Source organism: Oncorhynchus tshawytscha, linkage group LG05 (genome assembly GCF_018296145.1).
Source record: "Oncorhynchus tshawytscha isolate Ot180627B linkage group LG05, Otsh_v2.0, whole genome shotgun sequence".
Lineage (NCBI taxonomy): Eukaryota > Metazoa > Chordata > Actinopteri > Salmoniformes > Salmonidae > Oncorhynchus > Oncorhynchus tshawytscha.
The window spans coordinates 53141518-53167490 of record NC_056433.1 but is presented as its reverse complement, the minus strand read 5'-3'; the positions used below and the strand labels follow the sequence as shown (position 1 = coordinate 53167490).

The 25973-nt window shown below is 45.8% G+C and overlaps 1 protein-coding gene across 3 annotated transcripts in view; it reads left to right on the top strand.

Annotated features, from left to right (window-relative positions):
- Positions 1-5415: 5415 nt before the first annotated feature.
- Positions 5416-25973, top strand: part of midn (midnolin) — a 32517-nt gene continuing 11959 nt past the window's right edge. The window contains exons 1-8 of one of the 3 annotated variants that reach the window (XM_042322071.1): positions 5422-5512; positions 5626-5703; positions 8801-9028; positions 11042-11129; positions 11361-11423; positions 20670-21218; positions 23696-23831; positions 24271-24600. In XM_042322071.1, the coding sequence (XP_042178005.1) occupies positions 8808-9028; positions 11042-11129; positions 11361-11423; positions 20670-21218; positions 23696-23831; positions 24271-24600 (1387 nt within the window). In that variant the 5' untranslated portion in view covers positions 5422-5512; positions 5626-5703; positions 8801-8807. Of the gene's footprint in view, positions 5704-8158; positions 9029-11041; positions 11130-11360; positions 11424-20669; positions 21219-23695; positions 23832-24270; positions 24601-25973 lie in introns of those variants that run through there. The other 2 variants (XM_042322069.1, XM_042322070.1) reach the window with 2 other exon arrangements.

Here is a 25973-nt window from a genome sequence, read left to right as displayed (position 1 = left end):
TAAGTTTGGAACCACCAAGACTCCTCCTAGAGCTGGTTGCCCAGCAAATCTGAGCAGCAATTGGGGGAGAAGGGCCTTGGTCAGGGAGGTAATCAAGAACCCGATGGTCACGATGGTCACTCTGACAGAGCTCCAGAGTTCCTATGTGGAGATGGGAAAACCTTCCAGAAGGACAACCATTTCTGCAGCGCTCCACCAATCATGCCTTTGTGGTAGAGTGGCCAGACAGAAGCCACTCCTTGGTAAAAGGCAAGGAGTGGCTTCCTAGAGGAACTCTGGAGCTCTGTCAGAGTGACCATCGGGTTCTTGGTCACCTGCCTGACCAAGGCCCTTCTCCCCCAATTGCTCAGTTTGTTGTGGCACAGATCTGGGGAAGTGTACCAAAAAGGGTACCAAAAAAATCAGGGGAGAAGGGCCTTGGTCAGGGAGGTGACCAAGAACCGGATGAAAATTTAGGTTTGAAAAAGCTAGCCTTTGCTTCCCTAACTGACTGTGTTTCGGTTCCTGACTTCCCTGAAAAGTTGCATATTGCGGGGACCATTCGATGCTAGTGCAGTACGCCACAGGGTGTTTTTGTGCTGGTCAAGGGCAGTCAAATCTGGAGTGAAGCAAGGGCTATATCTGTTCTTAGTTCATTTTTTTTAAAGGGACATGCTTATTTAAGATGGTGAGGAAAGCACTTTTAAAGAACAACCAGGCATTCTCTACAGATGGGATGTCAATATCCTTCCAGGATACCCGGGCCAGGTCGATTAGAAAGGCCTGCTCGCAGAAGTGTTTTAGAGAGTGATGAGGGGTGATCGTTTGACCGCAGACCCATAACGGACGCAGGCAATGAGGCAGTGGTCGCTGAGCTCCTGGTTGAAAACAGCAGAGGTGTATTCAGAGGGCAAGTTGGTCAGCATGATATCTATGAGGGTTCCCATGTTTACGGATTTGGGGTTGTACCTGGTAGGTTCTTTGATAATTTGTGTGAGATTGAGGGCATCTATCTTAGATTGTAGGATGGCCGGGGTGTTAAGCATATCCCAATTTAGGTCACCTAACAGTACGAACTCTGACAATAGATTGGGGAAATCAATTCACATATGGTGTCCAGGGCACAGCTGGGAGCTGAGGGGGGGTCTATAACAAGCGGCGACAGTGAGGGACCTTTTTCTGGAGAGATGGATCTTTAAAAGTAGAAGCTCAAACTGTTTGAGCATAGACCTGGATAGTATGACAGAACTCTGCAGGCTATCTCTACAGTAGATTGCAATTCCGCCCTCTTTAGCAGTTGTCTTGATGGAAAATGTAATTGGGGATGGAAATTTCAGAATTTTTGGTGGCCTTCCTAAGCCAGGATTCAGACGGCTAGGACATCAGGGTTGGCGGAGTGTGCTAAAGCAGTGAATGAAGCAAACTTAGGGAGGAGGCTTCTGACGTTAACATGCATGAACCCAAGGCTTTTACGGTTTCAGAAGTCAGCAAATGAGAGTGCCTGGGGGGGACACAGGGCCTGGGTTAACCTCTACATCACCAGAGGAACAGAGGAGGTGTAGGATGAGGGTACGGCTAAAGGCTATAAGAACTGGTTGTCTAGTGCTTTGGAAACAGAGAATAAAAGGAGCAGATTTCTGGGCGTGGTAGGATGGATTCAAGGCATAATGTACAGACAAGGGTATGGTAGGGTGTGAGTACTGTGGGGGTAAACCTAGGCATTGAGTGACGATGAGAGAGGTTGCATCTCTGGAGGCATCAGTTAAGCTAGGTGCGGTCTCTGCATGTTTGGGGGGGTGGGACAAGGGGGATATCTGAGGCATGTTGAGCAGGACTAGGGGCTCAGCAGTAAAATAAAACAATGAGAGCTGCCCTAAACAACAGTATACAAGGCATATTGACATTAGAGAGAGGCATAAAGCAATCACAGGTGTTGATTGGGAGAGCTAAGACAAAAATGGGTGAGACAACAACGGGTAAACAGCTAAGACAACAACAACAGGTAAATGGCGATAAATGGGCAGAGTAGAGGTCGACCGATTATGATTTTTCAACGCCGATACCGATTATTGGAGGGCCCAAAAAAAAGTCGATACCGATTAATCGGACAATTAAAAAAAATGTATTTGTAATAATGACAATTACAACAATACTGAATGAACACTTATTTTAACTTAATATAATACATCAATAAAAAATTGCCTCAATTTGGTTTAAATAATGCAAAAATAAAGTGTTGTAGAAGAAAGTAAAAGTGCAATATGTGCCATGTAAAAAAGCTAACGTTTAAGTTCCTTGCTCAGAACATGAGAACATATGAAAGCTGGTGGTTCCTTTTAAAAGGGGTCTTCAGTATTCCCAGGAAATAAGTTTTAGGTTGTAGTTATTATAGGAATTTTAGGACAATTTCTCTCTATACAATTTGTTTTTCAGTAACATTTGACTATCGTATGTTCTTACAGGCACTTTAGTATTGCCAGTGTAACAGTATAGCTTCCGTCCCTCTCCTCGCTCCTACCTGGGCTCAAACCAGGAACACATCGACAACAGCCACCTTCGAAGCAGCGTTACCCATCGCTCCACAAAAGCCTTGCAGAGCAAGGGGAACAACCACTCCAAGTCTCAGAGCTAGTGACGTTTGAAACACTATTAGCGCGCACCCCGCTAACTAGCTAGCCATTTCACATCGGTTACACCAGCCTAATCTCGGGAGTTGATAGGCTTGAAGTCATAAACAGCTCAGTGCTTGAAGCACAGCGACAAGCTGCTGGCAAAACGCACAAAAGTGCTGTTTGAATGAATGCTTACGAGCCTGCTGGTGCCTACCATCGCTCAGTCAGACTGCTCTATCAAATCATAGACTTAGTTATAGCATATTAACACACAGAAATACGAGCCTTAGGTCATTAATATGGTCGAATCCGGAAACTATCATCTCGAAGACAAGACGTTTATTCTTTCAGTGAAATACAGAACTGTTACGTATTTTATCTAAGGGGTGGCATCCATAAGTCGAAATATTCCTGTTACATTGCACAACCTTCAATGTTATGTCGTAATTACGTAAAATTCGGACAAATTAGGCGGCCCAAACTGTTGCATATACACTGACTCTGTGTGCAATGAACGCAAGAGAAGTGACACAATTTCACCTGGTTAATATTGCCTGCTAACCTGGATTTCTTTTAGCAAAATATGCAGGTTTAAAAATATATACTTCTGTGGATTGATTTTAAGAAAGGCATTGATGTTTATGGTTAGGTACACATTGGAGCAAGACAGTCCTTTTTCGCGAATACGCACCGCATCGATTATATGATAGATATAGATAAACTAGTAATATCATCAACCATGTGTAGTTAACTAGTGATTATGATTGATTGATTGTTTTTTATAAGATAAGTTTAATGCTAGCTAGCAACTTACCTTGGCTTCTTACTGCAATCGTGTAACAGGCAGTCTCCTCGTGGAGTGCAATGTAATCAGGTGGTTAGAGCGTTGGACTAGTTAACTGTAAGGTTGCAAGATTGAATCCCTGAGCTTACAAGGTAAAAATCTGTCATTCTGCCCCTGAACAAGGCAGTTAACCCACCATTCCTAGGCCGTCATTGAAAATAAGAATGTGTTCTTAACTGACTTGCCTAGTTAAATAAAGGTGTAAACAACAACAACAAAAATTCAGCCAAATCGGTGTCCAAAAATACAGATTTCCGATTGTTATGAAAACTTGAAATCGTCCCTAATTAATCAGCCATTCCGATTAATCGGTCGACCTCTAGCAGAGAGGGTCAGTTAGCTACACACAGGGCTTGAGTTTAAGGCTGGGGCCGACAGATAAACAACATGAAGTGCCGTGTTAATGAAGAGTTCAGCAGGCGTCAGCTGTGTAGCCGAGTGATCATAAGGTCCAATGAGAAGACCTTTGGGGAGAGGGCCATTCTTCTTACCCAACCACATGATCTTTGTTTTGAAGGTGTTCAGAGCTAGGTTAAGGGTAGAGAAAGCTTGTTGGAGATTAAGAAAGCTTTGTTGTAGAGCATTGAACACAAAATTCGGGGAGGGGTCAGCTGAGTATAAGACAGTATCATCTGTGTATAAATGGATGAGAGAGCTTCCTACTGCCTTAGCTATGTTGTTGGAGCTAGGTTTGGGCCAACTATTTTTTGGTTTGTTCAGGTAACACTTGGACCGAAAAGTTGAGTAAACAAAAAAAAGGCTGGAAGCAGTTACTTCTTAATAATTAGATGAAACAGCTAGATTTTATTTTACAGTGCAGCAGACAGTGGTGCTTGTTTCTCATCCTCCCCTCTCTCTCTCTCAGTCCCCCCTCCCCCGATTCCCCCCACCCCTCCTTCTCTCTCTGGGCTGGGAAGAGGCTTACTCAGCATGCTGTGATGTGACTGAGTCGTGATGTTTGGGACTGTGACTCCCTCAGAGTCATCCCACCAGCGTCTACGCCTGTGGGTACAGGTTCATCATTAAAATGCTTTGGCCTCACTTGCCTCAACAAGACTAGTGAGCATAATAACAACACCCTGTCTTTAAGAAAATAAGGGGCATCAGGTATATTGAATCACACAACTTTGTTTTAAACAACATTGGCATTTTTGTACAGTGTGCTCCCATACTTTATTGTTTTAATGTGAAGTGTGTTGCGATATTAAATAGGCCTACACTTTAAATAAAGTTTGATTGGATTGGATTTGATACTGAAACAACACATGAATGAATAACAATACCTTTTTAGCCTGCCATATACTGACTACACTGCAACTTACTGCATCAAATCTACTGATGGGCTTCATTTAAGGGTTTATTGACAAGTCTGCACACAAACTGACATCTACACGTACCACATGAACAATGAGGGACTTGTATTAATGTATATTGAATGTGTAATAACTGTGTCAAAATCCAATTCCTGGTATAGGATTGCCATTGTTTGATGATTGCCAGGTATATTATCACCTGCAGAACTGGTCATTTGCTGAAATAACTTTTGTTTATTTGTATTCAGGTGAGTTTGTAACCATGCACTGTGTTTTCCTACACTGGTTGCCAAGAGATTTTTTCTTCTTTGAATGTTGTCTTTCTTGTCGTCAGCGGAAGGTTACACCCCTGAAATCTCTATACTTAATTTACTTTTTGTTAAGGTCGTAAGTCAGTTGAATATGATTTATAAGGACCTTGTCCTGAGAGGGATTCAAGTTCTTACCCTTGTTTAGACTACCGTAGAGGCACTCCCACAGAGACCCTACCAATCCCGTGAAGCGATTTAAACCTTTGTGCAAGCACATTCTTTCCGATAGTGGAGAACGAATCAGGCAGCAGGTCTTGGAAAGGAACTTGCATGTGAGGAGGAATTCCGTGGCTACCTTAAATCACATGCTGACATATCAAGAACCATTACTCTCCACCCATATCCTAGACCTAGAGGGCTAGGACAAGAGGTGCCTCATCTTCCGAATTGTGCTTGTAGTACAAAAGACACCGATGCGCAAACATCACACGGGAATTTTAAGACACTCAAGTGGTAAGCAAGAGGAATAGGCTACAGAGTGGTCCTTACTACAGTGAAGACTCACAGATTTGTCTGAGAACTTACTGCCACAGTGGATGCTAACTGGACATACCTGTGTTTCTCAGTTTGGGAAGATTTACATGCCAAATCTGGGGAAACGTGTTTGAAAAACAAAAGCTTTAAAGTTCTCGCCACAATAATTGGTAAGTTCCATTCCCGACTTTGGAATCATGTCAAACCTATATAATAATTCATAATTTGTATAATGTGGTAAACGATGATTCTATAGTTTTAATAACTTTGACTCGAAGGGGAAATCTGCAGTTGCTACATTCATTTTTGGACTTGTAAATGAATATGTACACATTGATTCTTGAGGAATACAACTTGTAAATAAATGCCTCAAAAGCTCAGTTCAACTGTCCTACCCCATCAGAACCCCACTGTAACTGTAAACAAACACAATATAGCTTCAAAACATGGTTCAAACTATAACTGTGACATGGATGGTCAGTCCTTGCATCCAGAGCTCTGTTTATGAATTTGAGATTGGTTATATTTCTCCAGCCCAGTCACTCAGATTTGTACTGAAACAGGTGCGGGGAATGGCTTTGTTCATGTTTCTTACCTCACATTGGAGGTAAGTTACCTTTGGAAATGTATAAGCAAAAACATTTATTTTTGTAATGTTATAAAAGGCCACCTGAGGCACGTAGACAATAACTGAAACGAATAGCCGACATTGTGTCACAGTTCGGGTTTGTTTTAGGCTACATGCATCACATTTCACTGTTGCTTTTGCCAACTTTTAAGAGTTTCAAAATGATACAACTACATGTAGGCTATGCAAGATTCAATTGATGTGTCAACTGATGCTACCTGCCATCTGCAGACAATAACAGTGGTGGTTATCCCTGACCTATAGGATAGCTGATGACAGCACCCATAATGTCAATATAAGCAACACAGCCTACCTCTCTTTATAGACAGTCTGTGATATGATATCATTAGGCTACACCGACTCTGTCAGCTGTACCTATACTCAGAGGGTCATTACCGGTAGGCTAGCTTACTTCTATTGTCATGGGGCGGCAGGTAGCCAAGTGGTTAGAGCATTGGACTAGTAACCGAAAGGTTGCAATATATATATATATATTTTTTAATCTGTTGTTCTGCCCCTAAACAAGGCAGTTAACCAACTGTTCCTAGGCTGTCATTGAAAATAAGAATGTGTTCTTAACTGACTTGCCTAGTTAAATAAATGACAAATTTGTTAAAAACACCTGCAACAATAGGCAATGTGTTCTTCAACATTGATGCCTTCTTGTCTTTCCTAAACACACTTGCCTTTCCTGAAAACAAGATTAAGTTCTTGTGGATTCGATGTTCTAACCAGATTATAGTGCCAAAAACCTGTTACAACAGGTGTGTAGACCGCCTAGGTCCTAGGGGTCAACAGGGTCGTGATTCACCTGTCAAATTCAGCCTCCCAAAGTGCCCACGTTGACCACTGGAGGGCGAGCGAGTATCTGGTTTTATTCAGCGCCCTTTGTCGATATTTGCCCTACATAGAATACACATATGCTTATTTCTCCCTTTACTGTACATAGGTTAAGGTACAGTGGTGGCCCGTTTAAACATTCTCTCTTGTAGCTCTAATGGCCATGTAGCCCAAGCCAGTGAGATTTTCCAGGAGGAAAAATTGAGAAAGCACTTCTCTGAAGTAACCTGATGTCTGTGATATTTAGCAGTTGACACGCATAACTGTCGCCCAAGTATGGTATGTGAGTTTATGTTGCAGAAAGAAGGGTATGGGCTTTCAGAGAAATCCAGTGGATAAACATATGGATAGTTTCTAACCAGTTGGCAATGCGCAATTACCTGTAGGCCTACGCACGGAATATCCGGTGGATCTGAGTAGCAAACATGGGCTCTTTTTCTTGTAAAACTGATTGTAGGGAATGCATGACGTAGGAGCCGAGCCCTGTTTGCCACCAGTGTCCATATTCTTTCCCGACAATATCCCAAAGATCTGATGCCGAACCGCACTTCCTGAAGAGAATACCCGGGTTTATTGTGTTATTTGCACTCCGCGCGCGATTACCTTCTAATGGATTTGGATGCAGCAGAGGTTAGAAGGAAGGAAATGACGTCAGCACTGTACTATAAATGATGACGATGACAGCCAACATGTGAAACTTGAGATTGCGCAACATTGAATATACATAACATAGTTTAAGGATATGGACAATGTGGCAACCTACATGCATTGCTGCCATTGTAGTCTTCATAACCTATAATAAAACATCATCCTACATTTAAAGTCCTACCCACATAAAGCATCTATGTAAGAATATTACATAGTTTGTTTTCATTTACAGCAGCCTTTAGTTTAGGATTTGAAATTCCACCACTTATAGGGCTATATGTTGTGATTGTAATATATTATGAATGGCCTAAAATTGCCTGAGTGGGCTGGAACTATCGTATTATTGCGTGACGCTCCAAGGCCTAGCCCCCTTCAAACCGATTGGTTTTTGTGATCAAAATGGTGTGGAAGAGAAAAAACGAGACATCTGTCCTCCACGTGGGTGTGAATCTACTTTTGCCATTGGTTAGATCAACAGCGTCCTAAAGGACTTCTCTTGTGATTGGGTAGAATGTCTGCGGACTGTAGGCGTGTTTTTGTCGTGGTGGAAGTGAGCTACTTTGTGACAATGCTCAGTGTCGATTTTTCATTGGAGCTGCGGTGGGCATGGGTGCGCAGCAGAGAGCTTTACTGTATTAATCTTATGAGGCTTTTGCATTCTGTAGGTCTTGTATTTGGCTAAAGGCAGTTTTCAGTCCCATTCATTTAAAACAATAAGGACAGAGAGGTATAGCCTATATTGCGCATTTTCTCTCAGAAAGGCAATAGTTGTAATTGATGGTCCTTGGTATATTCCTGTGATACTAGTATAGCTGCCTGGCATTCATCCACCTCTGTAGCATTTAAAAATCTGGAACATTTGGAGTAGAAGTTGGAACATCTCTTGAGCAAGCCGCATGCACAAGAAAAGCGCAACAAAGTATTTCTCTATTAGACTCGTTCGGGGAATATTCTCATTATATAATCAGAAGAGGGAAAACTGGTTTATTCAGACTCGGTATACAGTGACAGAAAGACACCGGGAGAGAGATTCTATTTCTTTCTTTTGAATGCAAGCAGTTTCGCTCTCTGAAAACAAGGGACACTGTGTAAAAGGTCTGCTCTTTCTCTCCAACCCCGCTCCACTCGCCTTGTCTCCCCCTGACCACAAGCTATCGAATGGACCAACATCCTAGCGCCCGGAGCTGCACCAGCCGCGGGGCTCCGTCTTGCGAGGCCGTCCCGAGTGAACCCTCCATGAATTTGTACATCCATTCCACAACCGGCACACGCTTCGAGCTCTCTCTTCCCCTGGAGGAGACTGTGGAAGGACTGAAGAGAAAGCTTTCTCAGAGACTCAAAGTACCAAAAGAAAGACTCACCCTTCTACATAAAGAAACGTGAGTACATCTATAAACATCAGCATATCCTACGGTCAAATGTTATGTGCATACATGATATAGTAGACTACATTGTACATACATTTGCTCTGTACAAATCATGGATTTCTATTGATGTCTATACTTTGCACTTATTTAAACTGTAACACATTGTGTAGATCAAGAATGGCATAGGTGTCATATCAGCAGCACTATATTCAAGCTAAGCAGCTATTGACCATTAAAGCCGGCCAGTGCGGCAAGTATCGAATTGCGCATGGAAGACGCACATTTGTCAGTCAAGGTTTGAAGCAGTATTTATGAGGGAGTCGTGGGGCACATTGCATTGCCTCCTTCAGCGTTCATTATACATACCGTACCATACAATTAATTATTAAATATATTATACAAATGATTAACAGCTGAACGAAATGCATACAGTGCATGTTTACTTTATTTATCCAGCTGCCGTTTGTCTGAACATAGGATTTGGTCTTAAATAAATACACAATTATTTAGAGGCTTTGGGTTTAGAATCGAATTGATGCTATACGTAAGTGGGGTGCACAATTGCATTTATTCCATGGTTGGGGTTATGGGAAGATTAGATGTGGGCGAAGCACAAGGAATCTCTTTAATTCCTCCTCTTTCATGATATATGGTTACACCCAGCTTTCTACAATCTCCTCTCACACCAGGGAACGCATATGCATTGGTTTATGCTCACGTTTTATTACAAGGAACTCCCCTGGAGAAAATTGGGAGAACACGTATTTGCCATTTTGAATAGGGGGGCACTCGAGAACAATGGGGATAGTTTAACAACGCGTCACAATCTACAATCTATCTGCACTGTAATTATTGTTTTATTTAAAGCAAACGGAAACTGTAATATTTGCTGGTTTTCAATTGAGTCGGATTTTCGTGCGTTAAATGACAATGGAGGGGAGGGGAGTTGGTATGTTAAAGGTGTCTTTGTACTTTCAAATCAACCAGTCGCATTGTTTTTTGTGTGCTTTTAAATAACACCCGTCCCATGTCTCCCGGTGTAATCGCCTCTAAATCACATCAGGCCTTAAAACCGAGAACATTTTTTAAATCCTCTCTCCAAATACCTGACGTTATGCGCTGCTGACTGCCTTTCTCCAGCTGGAGGTGTGACTTTTAGTTCACACTGTACTGTACAGTAGGCTTCTCACAACGCTTCCGCTAGCCTCGCGTTTTTACCACCTCTTTTTTTGACATGATGAGGTCCTGAAAATGACCATTCAGAATGACAAATGACATGGCTGTTCAGTAAATAGGCGTAGGCCTACAAGTGTTCCTAAACGCGTTAGTTGTACAAAGATGCATTGTGCAGAAACAAATGCCATGTTATGTCCAAACATTTCACATGCAAATGATCACCCTATGGTTACATACCATTTCAATGTGTTGGAAAGTCTTTCCAGTAACTGTCATCAGAGAACACACATAAACCTGTCTCCAACCGATGATGAGTAGGGCATTGCATGCTCATGGTTCTCCAATAGTGAACATGAATGGACCAAACTATGCTTTTTAGGGAAGTCAAATAGTAGGCTGTTAATTGAAAGATGTTGTACAAATGCAAACGCTTAGGTTTATTTCATGTGAATAAACACACATTATTCATAATTTCAAATGGAACATGCAATGTTTATGGAGAGGTCATAACCCTTTGTTGTCCTCCAAGAAGTTGTCATAACCTCCTGTCCAGCATCATGAGAGAAAATAGTCCTCTCCTTCAGGCAATGGCAGTGGTGTCAAATATCCACTGTTAACAGTTGTCAAGCCCCACTACTTGAAATTGAAATAGTGTATGACAGCGGATCAATATGCCGGCTCTCCGTCAAGCAGACTTTCATACAGGTTGTTTTTCTAAATACATTTTGAAGACTCACCTAACTGCACAAAGGTTGGCGCTTCTGAAATGTGAATAGAGTCATGTCAGTTAATCAGTTAAAATGCCAGTTTGACTGTAAACTAATATGGTTATTTTTTTCTCCCCCTCAGGCGTTTGAGTTCAGGAAAACTCCAGGACCTAGGGATCTCTGATGGGAGCAAGTTAACCCTTGTACCTACAGTTGAAGCAGGCTTAATGGTAAGGATAATTATACACCTCATCTGTGTGTGTTTTGCTAAACGCCCTGGGGGGTTGTTTGGGTTCAAGATAATACATGTTAATAGCATCAGACAGATTAATGTAGGTAATTAAGTCTGTGTTGATCTCCTCTCAGTCATCTTTGAATGCACAAGGCTCAGCCTTTCTCCTTTGTCTACCAAGGCTTACCAGTAAATAATGTCCTCCTTCTTCTTCTTCTTTCCCTTGAAGTCTCAAGCATCAAGACCAGAACAGTCAGTGATGCAAGCTTTGGAGAGTTTAACAGAAACTCAGGTAAGAACCCTCTCAAATAATGGTATTCAAGTGACCTTCATGAGAAGACCGTTCAGTAGCCCTGCGTTGGAGATCATCTAATGATTTCAGAAGTGCTTTGACATACCGCTGGTTTAACCTAAACGGATTGCCCCTGAAAAGAAGCAGTGTGTTTTAAAGTGCATGAGACCTGTTTGCATGTGAAGCTGGAGCAGTATAGAGAAGACCTCATATATGAGACAGGCTGCTGCTACACCAGACTTTTCCCATATGTAATCTTAGCCTCTTAAACAAGCAAGCTCAAGCAAACCCCACCCAACATGGGCCTGATTGAGAGTGAAGTCACCCCCCTCTTTGTGCAAAGCCCTGACTGGCTCTCCCTTCTGGCTCTCCCTTCTGGCTCTCCCTTCTGGCTTTCCTCTCACCACAGAGACTCAGAGAGATGTTTCCAGGAAGCCAACACAGCTATACACTAAACTCATAAACAGAGATTCAATTGACAGATAGGCTAATATTGATTGAAATGCCTATCGTTCCTGGAAGCATAGAATGCATGAGAACAAAGTGGCCAAGAACTCGATGTACCTCTCTGGAACTGTTGAAATACAGCATGAATATGAGTCACTGGTCTGGTCTGAGTCACTGATATGATCAATACTGAATGTAAAGTGATAAGATCTGATCTCACCTCACCTCCTCAACCTCAGAGAGAGAGAGAGAGAGAGACAGCAATGACGTATTGTCTCAGCAGCTGACTGACTCAAGGTGTGCTGTGTCTCTGTGATGCACGTAATAGTTGCAGTAAAAAATATGTCACCAATGTTAGATACGACCTCAATAAAATGGACTAGTTGCACACCTATATTTTGAGGTTTTGTGTGACATTGAAGTAGCAAGTTTTCTCAAGTAACATCAAGATGATAAAGATTGAGAACATAAAGCCTTCCAGCAGGGCTGCTGGTAAAGTCAAAAACTTTAAACACATGTCAAAACCTCAGTGTGGCTTCTCTCCCGCTGATATTTTTACACTGGAAATCCTGGCTTTATTGTGTGTGTGATCTCAGCGCCTAGCCTGCCTGCGCACAGCACAACGGTGACGACAGATGAGTGAGTGCGTGTGTGTGTGTGTGTGCGTGGGGGTCGGTTGGGCTGGAAGCCTTTATCATCATGCGTTACGACTTTGCCGGGTGGCCAACACTGACTGTTTCCACTAGGCAAAGGCTTTCCCATACTTCAACAGTGCCAACATCAAACAGTCTGTGCCCTGACTTTCCACAGCTCTGTAGTCAAGACCTGTTGCCCTCGCCTCGGCTCTCCTCCTCTCACGGGACAGGCAAGCAGCAGGAAAGGGCATGTACAGTAGTTAGGCCCTACAGTCATTATGAGTCACTTTGGTAGGTTCCTTCTTCATCAAGCCTGCCCTTTGTTTCTCAAGACTTTACTGTAAGAACGTGAGATGGTGGAACTATTCATGTCTCCTGGTGAGTCATTCAATGTGCTCATATGCACAGCCAACAATGAAAGTTTAGTAAAGGAAGAAACCCGTATGAAACAGATTGAATGTGGGGTTTTTTTTAATCTAGGAGAATTGATTCCCACTTCATAATTCATGAGGCGGAATGGGAAGATATAGATTGGGGAGAGATTACAGATACCGGGTAAGATTAGAAAATAGGAACACAAGAGCTTTCCTATTCATTTCCTCCTCCAACTTGGAGGCTATCAAAAATCAATCAATGCACTGAGCTCTTAAATGTGTCTGATAGGTTAACAGATACCCCTACGATTCCAAAAATAGCCATAGCGATAAGATGTTGTGGCTAGTTGCTGGCTGGTAACATTAGGAAAAGTGGTAGGTTAAACGTCCCCCTATGTCGCACTCTTCCCTCCCCCCAACTATGTGTAGTCTGGTCGGTATTAGAGATCAGGTTTTGTACCAGGAAGTTCAGTGTGTTTATAGAAGCCCAGCTGATAACGGCTTCCAGTATTCTCTTGCTTCATACTGGGATTCAGAGGAGTATGCCACAACCTGCCCAGCCAGGTGGCTTCCAGGGAGAGATCTATTTCGGACTTCCGTAGAGCGAGAGGGAAAGTGTTTCATGGAAAGGGAGGACCCTTTTTTCCCTCTCTCTCTCTCTCCCTCTCTCTCTCTCTCTCTCCCTCTCTCTCTCTCTCCTTTCTGTTTAACAACTCGTCCATAGCCCTATCATTTGAATGTGCTGTGGTTTGCAAGTTTTGTTCTCTACCTAATGCCTGCCCGCTGGTTCCAGTAGGCTCCTGCTATATTCAGACGGTGACAGAATAGGCTGGCCTCTATCAAGGGCACTGGCTCCCTTAATTCGTCTTCTTGGCTTTCCCAGGCAAATTTTCTCCTGACATCTAATCTGCATTAAGCCACCACCTCCTGACAGTCCATCAAGACTGGGCTGGTTTTCTCCCTCTGTCTGCCAGAGATAGGTTTAGGTTGAGCCTGAGAGAGTGTCTGTCTGTTCAGCAGGCTGTATTTAAGAGGCTTGCTTCTGTTGATGGAAGAATGAAAGCCCCCTTCGAGCTTGGACTCAGAGCGATGTAGCTACTGGTCTGTTTGTGAGAAATATGGTAGCTATCTAGGGAGAGGAAGAGGGATGCTTACCGTGGTTGAGTATGATCAGCATCGTGAACTGTTACTGCCACTTAACCTAACCATCCCCCATGCACTGCCCTCCCCTTCCCCCACATCTCCCTTTGTTCCACATTTTAAAGAAAAAACCCCAGTCCAGTCCACAGAACCTGCCAAGCTGACCAACCCTCCAATACAAAAACAATGACTGAGAGTCAAGCCTTAGGTTAAGGTCTCCCCGATGACTCTGTTTTCCATGTAGGCTGGAGCCAATTAAGTAAAACAGTGCTATGATGCCGTTTCAAAATCAATGTATAGCCCAGCTGGAAGGATAGAGGGAGGACGGCAGGGAGGAGAAGATTGACATATTTTCCTGGAGTAAGAACACAGCTTGTCTTTGGGGAGGCTGTATGTTGGCCAGGTCCCTGAGGAGTACATTGTTACATTTCTGCTGTACCTTTTCTCTCTTCCGTCCCTCTGTCTCCCAACACCCTCCTCCACCAGCCTCCGCTGGGCTCTGAAAAAGATTCAGAATTGTCATTGTGTCTGAAAACCGATAGATGCTAATAGTGGGATCTAACATTATGTGGAGGATCACCTCTGGGTCACCCCTCTCATCATTTCCACCAGCTCCCCTCCTCCAGGGAGCTTGGTGGGCCAGGCCAGGCATGGGGGATGTGGGACGGAAAGGCGGGAGCCATAGGTGGCCTTGGTGAGTCACGGCGATTTGTTTTAGGGCGTTGTGGCGTGTTGTGTACAGGTTGTTCTGAGCCACGGAGGGAGGATGTTTGGAAGGACAGGCGTGACTCAAAGATGAGGAGATGAGCAGAGGGAGGGAGGGAGGGGGAGAGGAGAAAAGGTCACCTCTGAGGTAGAGGAGTAGAGAAGTGTTCTGAGTGCTGGTGATGGAGCTCCGATAAGGCCTTGTCTTGTCATAGGGCTATAACTATATGGTCCATTCATGCACCTCCACCTTATAGTCAGATGGTCCAAGTTCTTTTCTAGATAAGGTATTCTGTTCATGTGCCTGTGTGCCTAGCACACTGCTCAAAGCAATTGGTCAATATGTGTCTTTTTCCAGACCCCTGCTCTATACCCACCTCATCAAGATGGTAGTTAATCAGCCAGTCAGACACTACTGGAAATCATTGTTCTTTAATTGTATTGAGGATTTGGGAGTGGAAAGAATTGAAAAATTACTGACTTGCCATGTCAATGTAAGAGCATCTCCCCATCTATAAAACCGGCCTGCTGTCTCCCTGTGTCAAATCAAAGCTTTTGTATCCAGGCAGGAGTCTTGCCTTCTCGTAATTGGCTACATAAATAAATAATTTCGGAGCAGAATGTGTAAATCGAATTGTATATTATAAGACTGAAAGACAATAGTGAATAGAGGAACTATTTGTTTCCGTGACCCATAAATCCTAGCCTGGGAGCCATTAAGCTGGTGGAGTGTTTCTGCACCTTTGTAATCTCTTTCTGATACAGACGGGCACATACAGGAGGGGTGCCAAGGTGTGTTTGAGAAACGGGGGAGATGGATTTGCAGATATGGTCTTTGTCCTATTGTTTCTGCGTGTTTGTGTTTTGTATTTGAGAGAGAGTGACAAAGATTGTGTGAGTGCGTGTGTGTCCAGCGGAAAATAAAGTCTGTATTGTGTCGTGACCGTCATTGTTCTTCATCCGCTGGCCTCCTTTGTGCTTCAAGTGCCCCTGCAGCATGATGATCGTGACTGACTGGGCTAGCGTGTGGGAGGCGGTGGAAGCCAGGAATATCACAACAGATAGAAAAATACCCCAATGTCACATGTAGGTAATTAGCACAACACAACTGTACAGGAGGTGTTGGGCGGGTTTCGTTTTCTCACTACCGTTCAAAGGCATCAGGCCTGCGGACTATGTTATGATCGGCCCGGCCCTCTGATGTACTCATTCGAAATCAGATGGGTTGAGACCCGTTGGACCTAGTGTAATTGTCATGTTCATTTGCTATGATGGCATCGCCTATAGCTCTCGTTTTGTACTCCCTCTGTGTAAATAGTACACACAAACTCTACCGGCTGCCGCATCTCAGCGCTGCCGAATAATAATGAATGGGGATCTACTCCAAATGTTGTTTTATTCATCTACGTTCCTTTCAATGTTGTGTCCTGTTGTAGAGCCAGCATGTGGTTAAGCCTGGCCCTCGTTCTCTCTCCCCCGCCACCCTTATCGCAGAGACTAGTCAGAACGTGTTCATTCAATTGGAATCAAAGACCTTGTGCATTGGTGTTGCACCATCTTTGATCTCCTAGAGAATGGAGAGTGTGTATGAGAGAGGGATGCACCCGCGATAGCAGCAGGAGATGTAATATGTCAAGGCGAGCGAATAGACTGGATTGCTTTGCCTCTGTTGCCTTAGAACCTTCAAAGCCATTGTGCTTGGCTGGAAGCAGAGGTAATGTAGAGGGCCGGAGGGTTGGAGAAGTGGGGGGGAGTTGGAACCAAGAACCTTATCATTATGAACTTTACCATTCTGTCTCTTTTTTTTCACCCAGCTGGGCAAATTCGCTGATAGCCAGCTGGTTCACTGTAACTCATTCACCCTCTTCGCTTTATGTTTTGATGGGTTAGCCATGGATGGGTCCTTTGAAGACGGGGCCTGCTTTTTAGGATTTGTGGCATGATTGATTTTTTTCTCCTCTTTTGAGAATTGTGTTATTGCATCTTGCGTCTGTCTGCACAAGGAGCGTATCAATAGTTTCCCAGTGCGCTCAAAACATTTGGGTCGATAGGCAGGTTAATAAGCTGGTTTGTGACCTCCTCTTCCCCCCTTCACCTATCTGTTTGATAGGTTGACCAGGAGCTACTCAGCCGTAATGCAGCTGAAGGAGAAGGGCGATTCCTTCACTTGAACCCTTCCACAGATCCCTGTCCTCTCTGGGCTCTGACGCAAATGCTGCTCAGTTGTTCATGAATGTCAGCTCAGTCCTGTTCCCAGCTCCCTCTCTCTCTCCCTCCCTCCTTTCATCCGTCTCTCCTTCTCTCTCTCAGTATGCTTAGTGTGCAAAGGAAGAACGCCTGCAAATGAGTTCCTTGAACCACAGGGACCCCAATAAATAAAACTGTCAACTGCAGAGTTGGAGAAAAAAAGAGAAAAGGAGGCAGAGTCACACTCTCACTGAATATTTCATCACCATCCACCACCATCTCCTCTCTGACACCCTACCCCCATCCCCCCTTCTCTACATCCTCTCTTTCTCCCTCAACCCCCCATCCATCCCCTCTCCCTCCTCCCCGGTCTCTGCTTATCATATCCTCCTGTCACTGCATAGCAACCGAAGCCTGCTGCTACAGCTACACAAAATGACACCCCAACAACAAAAACAAAATGGCAGACGGAGGTCATGTTGATCTGAACAGAACCAGGTGTCTCTGTATCTTCTTAAACACCCAGTTAACAGATAGGCTGTCATTGACTTATCACGGCACTGTTTACGAAATATACCGTTCAAGACAACGCTTTTGTCAGACAAACGCACGCCTTGTTCTTATGGTTTGTCCTCGCTCTTCGCTTCCACATGCCTCTCTCGCTGAGTCAGGGAGATAGGAACAATGAAACGACCATTCCTGTCTGTCTCAACGTAACGCAGGCTCACTGCCATCCCCCACTACTGGAGTGGCTGTCTTCCTAGGGCTTTGGAATTTGTAAAGACACCAAGGACGAAGGAAGGTGGAGGTTGAAGACTTAAGACTCTGATGGAGGCTCTTTGTCTGCTTAGTTATTTTTTTCGTCCCTGACATCAACCTCACACAGACTTGTCTCGAGAGAGAGAGAGCAGAAAGGCGTGTATGGACAGGGATGTGCCGTAACCACTGAGGTTTTCTAGTTAGTGAAACTCTATCTGAGCTGTTTTTACATTATGGTTTCAACATCCTCTCCTGCAGTATGTACCCCCCGACTGTAGCTGTTAGTGTTACCTCCTATCTCTTAGGAGACTGACCTATTTCAGGTGTTCCAGTTCACAGCCCGTGGCTCCACCCCCGGCTCCTATATGCAGCCTGCCCCATTTCTCACCCTGTCCTCCCCTTTCAATCTGACACGGAGGGCAGAATGACTAATCAGACCCAGGCTGAAATTCTGAGCCCAGGGGCTTATTTGGGTTCCTTACTTATTTCTGGAGGGGAAAATAAGGCAGGGACCACAAAGACCTGAGAGTGAGAGGTTTAAAGGGCAGGCTGAGAGTTCTGTAGCTCCTGCCATTTCTTAGGTTGCTTAATGCATTTGTTTATGTGGGCTCGTGGCCTTTATCATTTTGATCTAATGGGAACATTGTGGTGGGCGGTTGGCGGTGTGTAAGCAGATGGTTAAAGAGGGGAGGTCTCCACACACACGGTGTTACTGAAACACAGGCTGGGTCATGGGGTTTAGGTGAGAACTTCAGAATTGGCTTCATGAGTCAACCAGTGAGACACCAGGGCCAGGAGTGACACATGTACAGAGGGAGTGACGGAGTGAGGGAGTGAGAGAGTGAGGGATGGAGAAAAACAGAGAGACAGAACAGGAGAGGGGAGTTTTGCGTATCTGACTAATTTGAGGTTTGCCATGCAGCGTTGGGAGCTCGGTATGAACGAGCTCATTTTAGTGTGTTTTTTAATAATCCACACTTGTCTTTAAACGGAGATGGAATGCCTCTCTATTCCTCTCTCTCTCTCTCTCTCTCTCTCTCTCTCTCTCTCCTCCTCCTCTCTCAACACAGCCACACTGATGTGTCATCCCCCGTACACACTGCCATCTCTTCGCCCCCCCACCTAATCAAACACAGCTCTGTGACTCCCTCAAGGCCTTTGGCTTTGTGTGTGTGTATGTGTTTTGTTCCCTTTTGTGTGTGTGACAGGGTTTTGCAAACTGCCTAGTCATTCTCCTGACAGCTGTCAGTGAGGGACACAATCAACTACCCCTCCTGCCGTTCGATCCCACTCTCCTTTCTTCCCTCTCTCTTTTCGCCTGTCCCCCTTGGTTGACTAACAGGTGACCTTTGTGTGAGGAGTTTCCTAGAACCGTCTCACCTCTGTTCCTGTTACTGCCCTTACCAAGAACAGCACGACAATGGTTCAGTGCTTGTATTTATTTTAGTCGTCATCACCATCATAGTCAGTCACTGTGTTAACATGGCATGTGATTAGGACTTGTGAATAATCTTGGGTTCATATTCCTATGCCATATTCCTATGTTTTGCTTAATTGTGAGATGCTGAGAGAAAGAGGTGTTGTGTTGGGTGACGTCCCCCCACCCCCTTCGTCCTCCCTCCTCCCCCCTCCCTCGCCCCTCTCCTCCAATGTGTGTCAATACCAACGTGCAAAGGTCACCGTGGCTGCAGAGAGCCGGCGGTCGATAGAAAAATAAATAAGCAAAAGAAAGAGGGGAAAATGATGGAGGGCAGAGCCTGGTGATTCAGAGGGTTAAAAACAGGTCAGCACACACAAGCACACCCCAAAGGCTTATGGGTCTGGAGGGAGCGCTCCCTCTGTTCTCTGTGCTCTGTCCTCTCTCTCTCCTCTCTCTCTCTCTCTCTCTCTCTCTCTCTCTCTCTCTCTCTCTCCCTCTTTCTCTCTCTCTCTCCCTCTTTCTCTTAGGAATGCACACAGGGCGTTGAAGTTTTTCGGAACCTAAGTGTCACATTGTCCTGATAGCCTCTTGTACTCTTGTTTCTATTTGGGAGAACCTGAGACGTCATTACCTCAGTGTACTGAGTGGTGAGTGGAGCTCTCTGACCCGTCAATGCTCTCCCTTCACCACCACCACAACCCCCCATGAGTGGCCAGAGCAGTAACAAGGCCCTGGGTGTGGGAGGGTGAGACACCATGGAGATTGTTGGAGCAGTGTGGGACGAATGTGTCCTCCAGGCCAAGTGGTGACACGTCTCTCTGTGGTGTGTGTCCTGGAGTGAGTGGGTCAGTGCCTCCATGCTTGGCTCCGGGGTCCGTTCTCGGCGCTCCTTAGATGGGCAGCCCTTCCAGATCCGCCGTGGACCCCCGAACAATCGGGTATTATGAGCTGCGGGGCGGGTGTGTCTGACTTCCTCTATCGAAGGTCTGAATTTTCAGGCCCGGGGCCAGACGGAAGGGTGGCCTTTGTATGTCTGGTGAATGGTAACGATGTTCAGACTCTGGATTATAGGGATAGTTGGAACAGGAGTGTGTGGGAGGGACAGAGTGAGTGTGTTGGGGGGGGGGCATGCGTGTGTGTGTGTCTGCGTCCGTCCGTCCGTGTGTGTTTTCCAAAGGCTCCCTTCATCCACCCAGCAAATGTAAATAGCCCAGTGTTTCAGTGTTCAGGGCAGTGATTAATTACAGGATGGGATAGTGTGTTGTATCTGCTTCACCAGCCTCTCTGAGGGGGAATTCAATGCAGCTCAATGTACTGTTATGTCTCTCTGTTCACATATCCATACATGTGCTTTTGTTAAACTCATTAACAAAGCCCCAAGCCTCGAAAAAAATGATAAAGAGCTAACAGACCTTCTATTTTGTCAGTTGGTGTGCACATGTACCTATATGTGGTATACTGGTATATATTTAGTTAGTATGCATTAATGTACTGTACGTTGCATTAGCATTCGATGTATAATGTTTTTGTTGTTTATGAACTAGGTGACTCAACTCTCTTCTCTTCTTCCTGTCTCCAGGTCAGTGACTTCCTGTCTGGCCGCTCTCCTCTGACCCTGGCGCTGCGAGTGGGTGATCACATGATGTTCGTTCAGCTGCAGTTGGCAGCCCAGCAGTCTGGAGGGCAGCAGTTACAGCACAGGCACCTCATTGCCCGTGGGGGCGCAGAGGGCACCATGGGACAGTCCACAGGAGCATCTGGAGGGTCCACCAGCGGGCATCACCCCCGCGTCCCCACCCCGCACCACCACCACCCTCACCCCCATCCACATCCCCACCCCCAATCCCACTCCCATCCTCACCCCCACCTGTCCCGGCCCCATCCAGTGCCACCGCCCTCCACCAGCTCAGCAGCCTTCCCCCCTGCACCCTCACACCAGCCCTCTCCTCCCATGTACCCCTCCTCCTCTTCCCTCTCTTCAAGTCACTGCAACACCCCTCCTGCTCCTCGTCCCTCCCAGCTGCCCGGCAGTATGTTTAGTCGCTCCCACCAGCCCTTCCCAGGCCGACCCAGCCCCAGCCCTGGCTCCGTCCCCCAAAGCACCCCCACTGCAGTCCCCTGCCCTGAGGTAAGACCCTTACCTACCAATCAACCTACCACTGCTTTCTTAATGCTGTATTACTCACAGCGTACCACGGTTACACAAAGGAGGGCCAGAACACAGCAGGAAAGATGAAAGGATGAAAGATAGAGATTGAAGGAAGAGAGAGAGGAGTTAATGAGTTAGTCTGCGTAGGTTGTTGTCTTGTTGATCATCAGCCCCCTCGCTGGTAAGCAGGCCTCTCTCACTGCAGCCTGGAGCTAGGCTATCTATCTGTCTGTTAATGGCAGCCTGGAGCTAGGCTATCTATCTGTCTGTTAATGGCAGCCTGGAGCTAGGCTATCTATCTGTCTTTTAATGGCAGCCTGGAGCTAGGCTATCCATCTGTCTGTTAATGGTAGCCCGGAGCTTGGTCATCTATCTGTCTTTTAATGGCAGCCTGGAGCTAGACTATCTATCTGTCTGTTAATGGCAGCCTGGATCTAGGCTATCCATCTGTCTGTTAATGGCAGCCTGGAGCTAGGCTATCTATCTGTCTGTTAATGGCAGCCTGGAGCTAGGCTAGCTATCTGTCTGTTAATGGCAGCCTGGAGCTAGGCTATCTATCTGTCTTTTAATGGCAGCCTGGAGCTAGGCTATCTGTCTGTCTGTTAATGGCAGCCTGGAGCTAGGCTATCTGTCTGTTAATGGCAGCCTGGAGCTAGGCTATCTATCTGTCTTTTAATGTCTTTAATGGCAGCCTGGAGCTAGGCTATCTGTCTGTCTGTTAATGGCAGCCTGGAGCTAGGCTATCTATCTGTCTGTTAATGGCAGCCTGGAGCTAGACTATCTATCTGTCTGTTAATGGCAGCCTGGAGCTAGGCTATCTATCTGTCTGTTAATGGCAGCCTGGAGCTAGGCTATCTATCTGTCTGTTAATGGCAGCCTGGAGCTAGGCTTATCTATCTGTCTGTTAATGGCAGCCTGGAGCTAGGCTATCTATCTGTCTGTTAATGGCAGCCTGGAGCTAGGCTATCTATCTGTCTGTTAATGGCAGCCTGGAGCTAGGCTATCTATCTGTCTGTTAATGGCAGCCTGGAGCTAGGCTATCCATCTGTCTGTTAATGGCAGCCTGGAGCTAGGCTATCTATCTGTCTGTTAATGGCAGCCTGGAGCTAGGCTATCTATCTGTCTGTTAATGGCAGCCTGGAGCTAGGTTATCTATCTGTCTGTTAATGGCAGCCTGGAGCTAGGCTATCCATCTGTCTGTTAATGGCAGCCTGGAGCTAGGCTATCTATCTGTCTGTTAATGGCAGCCTGGAGCTAGGTTATCTATCTGTCTGTTAATGGCAGCCTGGAGCTAGGTTATCTATCTGTCTGTTAATGGCAGCCTGGAGCTAGGCTATCTATCTGTCTGTTAATGGCAGCCTGGAGCTAGGCTATCTATCTGTCTGTTAATGGCAGCCTGGAGCTAGGCTATCTATCTGTCTGTTAATGGCAGCCTGGAGCTAGGCTATCTATCTGTCTGTTAATGGCAGCCTGGAGCTAGGCTATCTATCTGTCTGTTAATGGCAGCCTGGAGCTAGGTTATCTATCTGTCTGTTAATGGCAGCCTGGAGCTAGGCTATCTATCTGTCTGTTAATGGCAGCCTGGAGCTAGGCTATCTATCTGTCTGTTAATGGCAGCCTGGAGCTAGGCTATCTATCTGTCTGTTAATGGCAGCCTGGAGCTAGGTTATCTATCTGTCTGTTAATGGCAGCCTGGAGCTAGGCTATCTATTTGTCTGTTAATGGCAGCCTGGAGCTAGGCTATCTATCTGTCTGTTAATGGCAGCCTGGAGCTAGGCTATCTATCTGTCTTTTAATGGCAGTTGATTTCCACCAACTTGTTTTTTTTTTCTTCGCCCGATTTCAACTCTGTGAGTTTTCAGAAACAAAACCAGATGTGGGTTAGTGTAGTTTAGTTTGAGAGGCCACATAGAACAGTGAATAAAGGAAACGGTCATTTTTCTTCTTCACTCTGAAACGTCTCCCTTCCTCTCCCTCTTAGCTCTTCCTCCTCCTCCTCCTCCTGTGGGTTAGACTTTCACTTTCACAGTTTTACTTTCACAGTTCACAGAGCAGAGAAAGGGCAAATAAAAGATCAGGGACGGGGTCTGATGTCAGGGACAGTAACAGGAGCTCTCAGGACACAGCTCAGGTTTATTCAGCGCATAATGTGTCCCTATACGTGGACCAACATGGTTAATATTAGGGTCCATGTCATGACATGGCTGCCACGACATGACTGTTACGAGTTTCAAGTCACTGCCTCATCATCTCAATAACATAAACTGTGATAAACTTTTCTGTTTCAGTAGCATGTTTTATATGACCCCGTATTACATACATACATCTTATGGTCATAATTGAACTAATCACAATTGCTGTCGAGTGGATTTATATTTATTACCACTCACTGAAGGCAAAGTGTTGGTGTGTTGAAGGTTTGTCTCTAGTGTTTGACTGTCTCCGCTCCTCCACAGGCGAACTGCAGTGCTAAGAGCCCCAGTAACGGCACCAGCGCTTCAGCACGCTCCTCCTCCTCCTCCCGCAAACCAGGTGCCATTATCGAAAGCTTCGTCAACCACGCTCCTGGGGTCTTCTCAGGGACTTTTTCAGGTGAGTGAGGCCTAATAGCATTACACTAAGACTATGGCACTAACTCTCAGACTATGGCTTAGCACTCTCAGTGGCGCAGATTACTTCTGTGTCTTACTGGGCTTGGTCTGGGGATGTGACATGTGGTTAGACTGGAGCTGAGGGGCGTTGTAACACTCTCTCTGTCTGTCTGTCTGTCTGTCTGTCTGTCTGTCTGTCTGTCTGTCTGTCTGTCTGTCTGTCTGTCTGTCTGTCTGTCTGTCTGTCTGTCTGTCTGTCTGTCTGTCTGTCTGTCTGTCTGTCTGTCTGTCTGTCTGTCTGTCTGTCTGTCTGTCTGTCTGTCTGTCTGTCTGTCTCTCTCTCTCTCTCTCTCTCTCTCTCTCTCTCTCTCTCTCTCTCTCTCTCTCTCTCTCTCTCTCTCTCTCTCCTTCCCCCTCCCCTCCCTCCTTCCCTCCCTTAGGCACTTTGCATCCTAACTGTCAGGATGGCACCGGGCGGCCCAGGCGAGACATCGGCACCATCCTGCAGATCCTTAACGACCTCCTGAGTGCCACGCGCCACTACCAGGGCGTGCCCCCCTCCCTCACCCAGCTCCGCTACCAGACGCAGTGTGGCTCGCCCTCGCCTGCCTCCCCATCGCCTTCACCCCCTCCCTCACCCCCAGCCACCACCACTGGCATTGCCGGCATCTCTGCCAAAGCTACCTCGGTGCCTGCCAGCAGCCCCATCTCACCCCCCCTCCACCCGCTGGTGCAGTGTCAGAGCCAGATCCGCATGTGCAAGCCCCCTGGTGAGTAGTGATATCCACATCCACACACACACACACACACACACACACACACACACACAAGGCCCTTCACTGTATTTGAGCCCCCGTGCAGCAGAGCAACAGATGTTGCTGCAGTTGTTGTTGTTGTGGATGAGAGTGATTGAAACGACTGTTGTCAAGAGCTTGAATTTAGATGAGCCGCTGGTCTATTGTAGAGCCCAGAAGAGGATTCATCAGCAACTTTGTTTCTGCCGTTGTGTTTCTATTCAAATACTGTTTAACTGTTTAACAAATACTGTTTGGGACGGCAGGTAGCCTAGTGGTTAGAGCGTTGGGCCAGTAACCGAAAGGTTGTTAGATTGAATCCCCGAGCTGACAAGGTATAAATCTGTCGTTCTGCCCCTGAACAAGCAGTTAACCCACAGTTTCCTGGTAGGCCGCCATTGTAAATAAGAATTTGTTCGTAACTGACTTGCCCAGTTAAATAAAGGTAAAGACAATATCGAAAAGACAATATCCTTGCTCAAAAGGAAAGAGAAAGAAAGGGAATACAGAGGTTGGCAGAGAGGTTCTTGTGGGGGTTGGAAGGGTGGAGGAGAGGAGTATGAGGGGGAGGAGAGGGAGAATTCGGGCCCTCCATGGGAATGCAGCAGCTCTGCTCTAGCCTTATTCCATAAGGCTCAGATTGTCAGGCAGCAGCAGCAGCAGCAGAAGTAGACCTGTCTTTGTCTTTGTCTCTGTGCTGAGGGGATAGGTTTACCCCTCGGATGGCTGGACTAGGGATTACTGCCCATCCACACAGAGGCTAGGACAGATACTCACCACGGATAACATTCACAGGCGTGTGTCAGGTAGTCGTTGTGCGGAAACACATTGTCCCCACTCTGCTTTTTTAAACCTTGCCAGAGGAAATTGAACTTTTCTTCCATGAGCTGCTCTTGTTGCATGTTGAATAGAGTTGGATAGTGGGGGAGGATCTCTGAATGGCCCTGATTAAAGTTTTATGTGGACTCTTTGTTTGAAATAAAAACATGAATTCCATTGTCCATGGTAGACAAAGGCTGATATCAGCACATGTATTGTCACTTGGCATTGCGATAGAATGGAGCACTTCATCGAAGCATGGACCAAAAGTTCACCCAACGTCCAGGGACTCTGCAGTATCCAGTGAGCCCTTTTAAAATAAGTTCTGCACAGTTGAAATAATAAGAGCTTATTTTCTTAACCCAGGAAGCCCCTTTCCCTCGTTCCTCCCATTCCTCCACTCAGCCGTCATCCCCTGCTTTAATTCTCTCTTTCTTTGTCCCATTCTCCCCCCGTCTCTCCCGTCAATGGACCATCCCACTGCTTCCTCCGTCGCTGTCCAAAACTAGCCTCATCTGTAAAAGCCATCT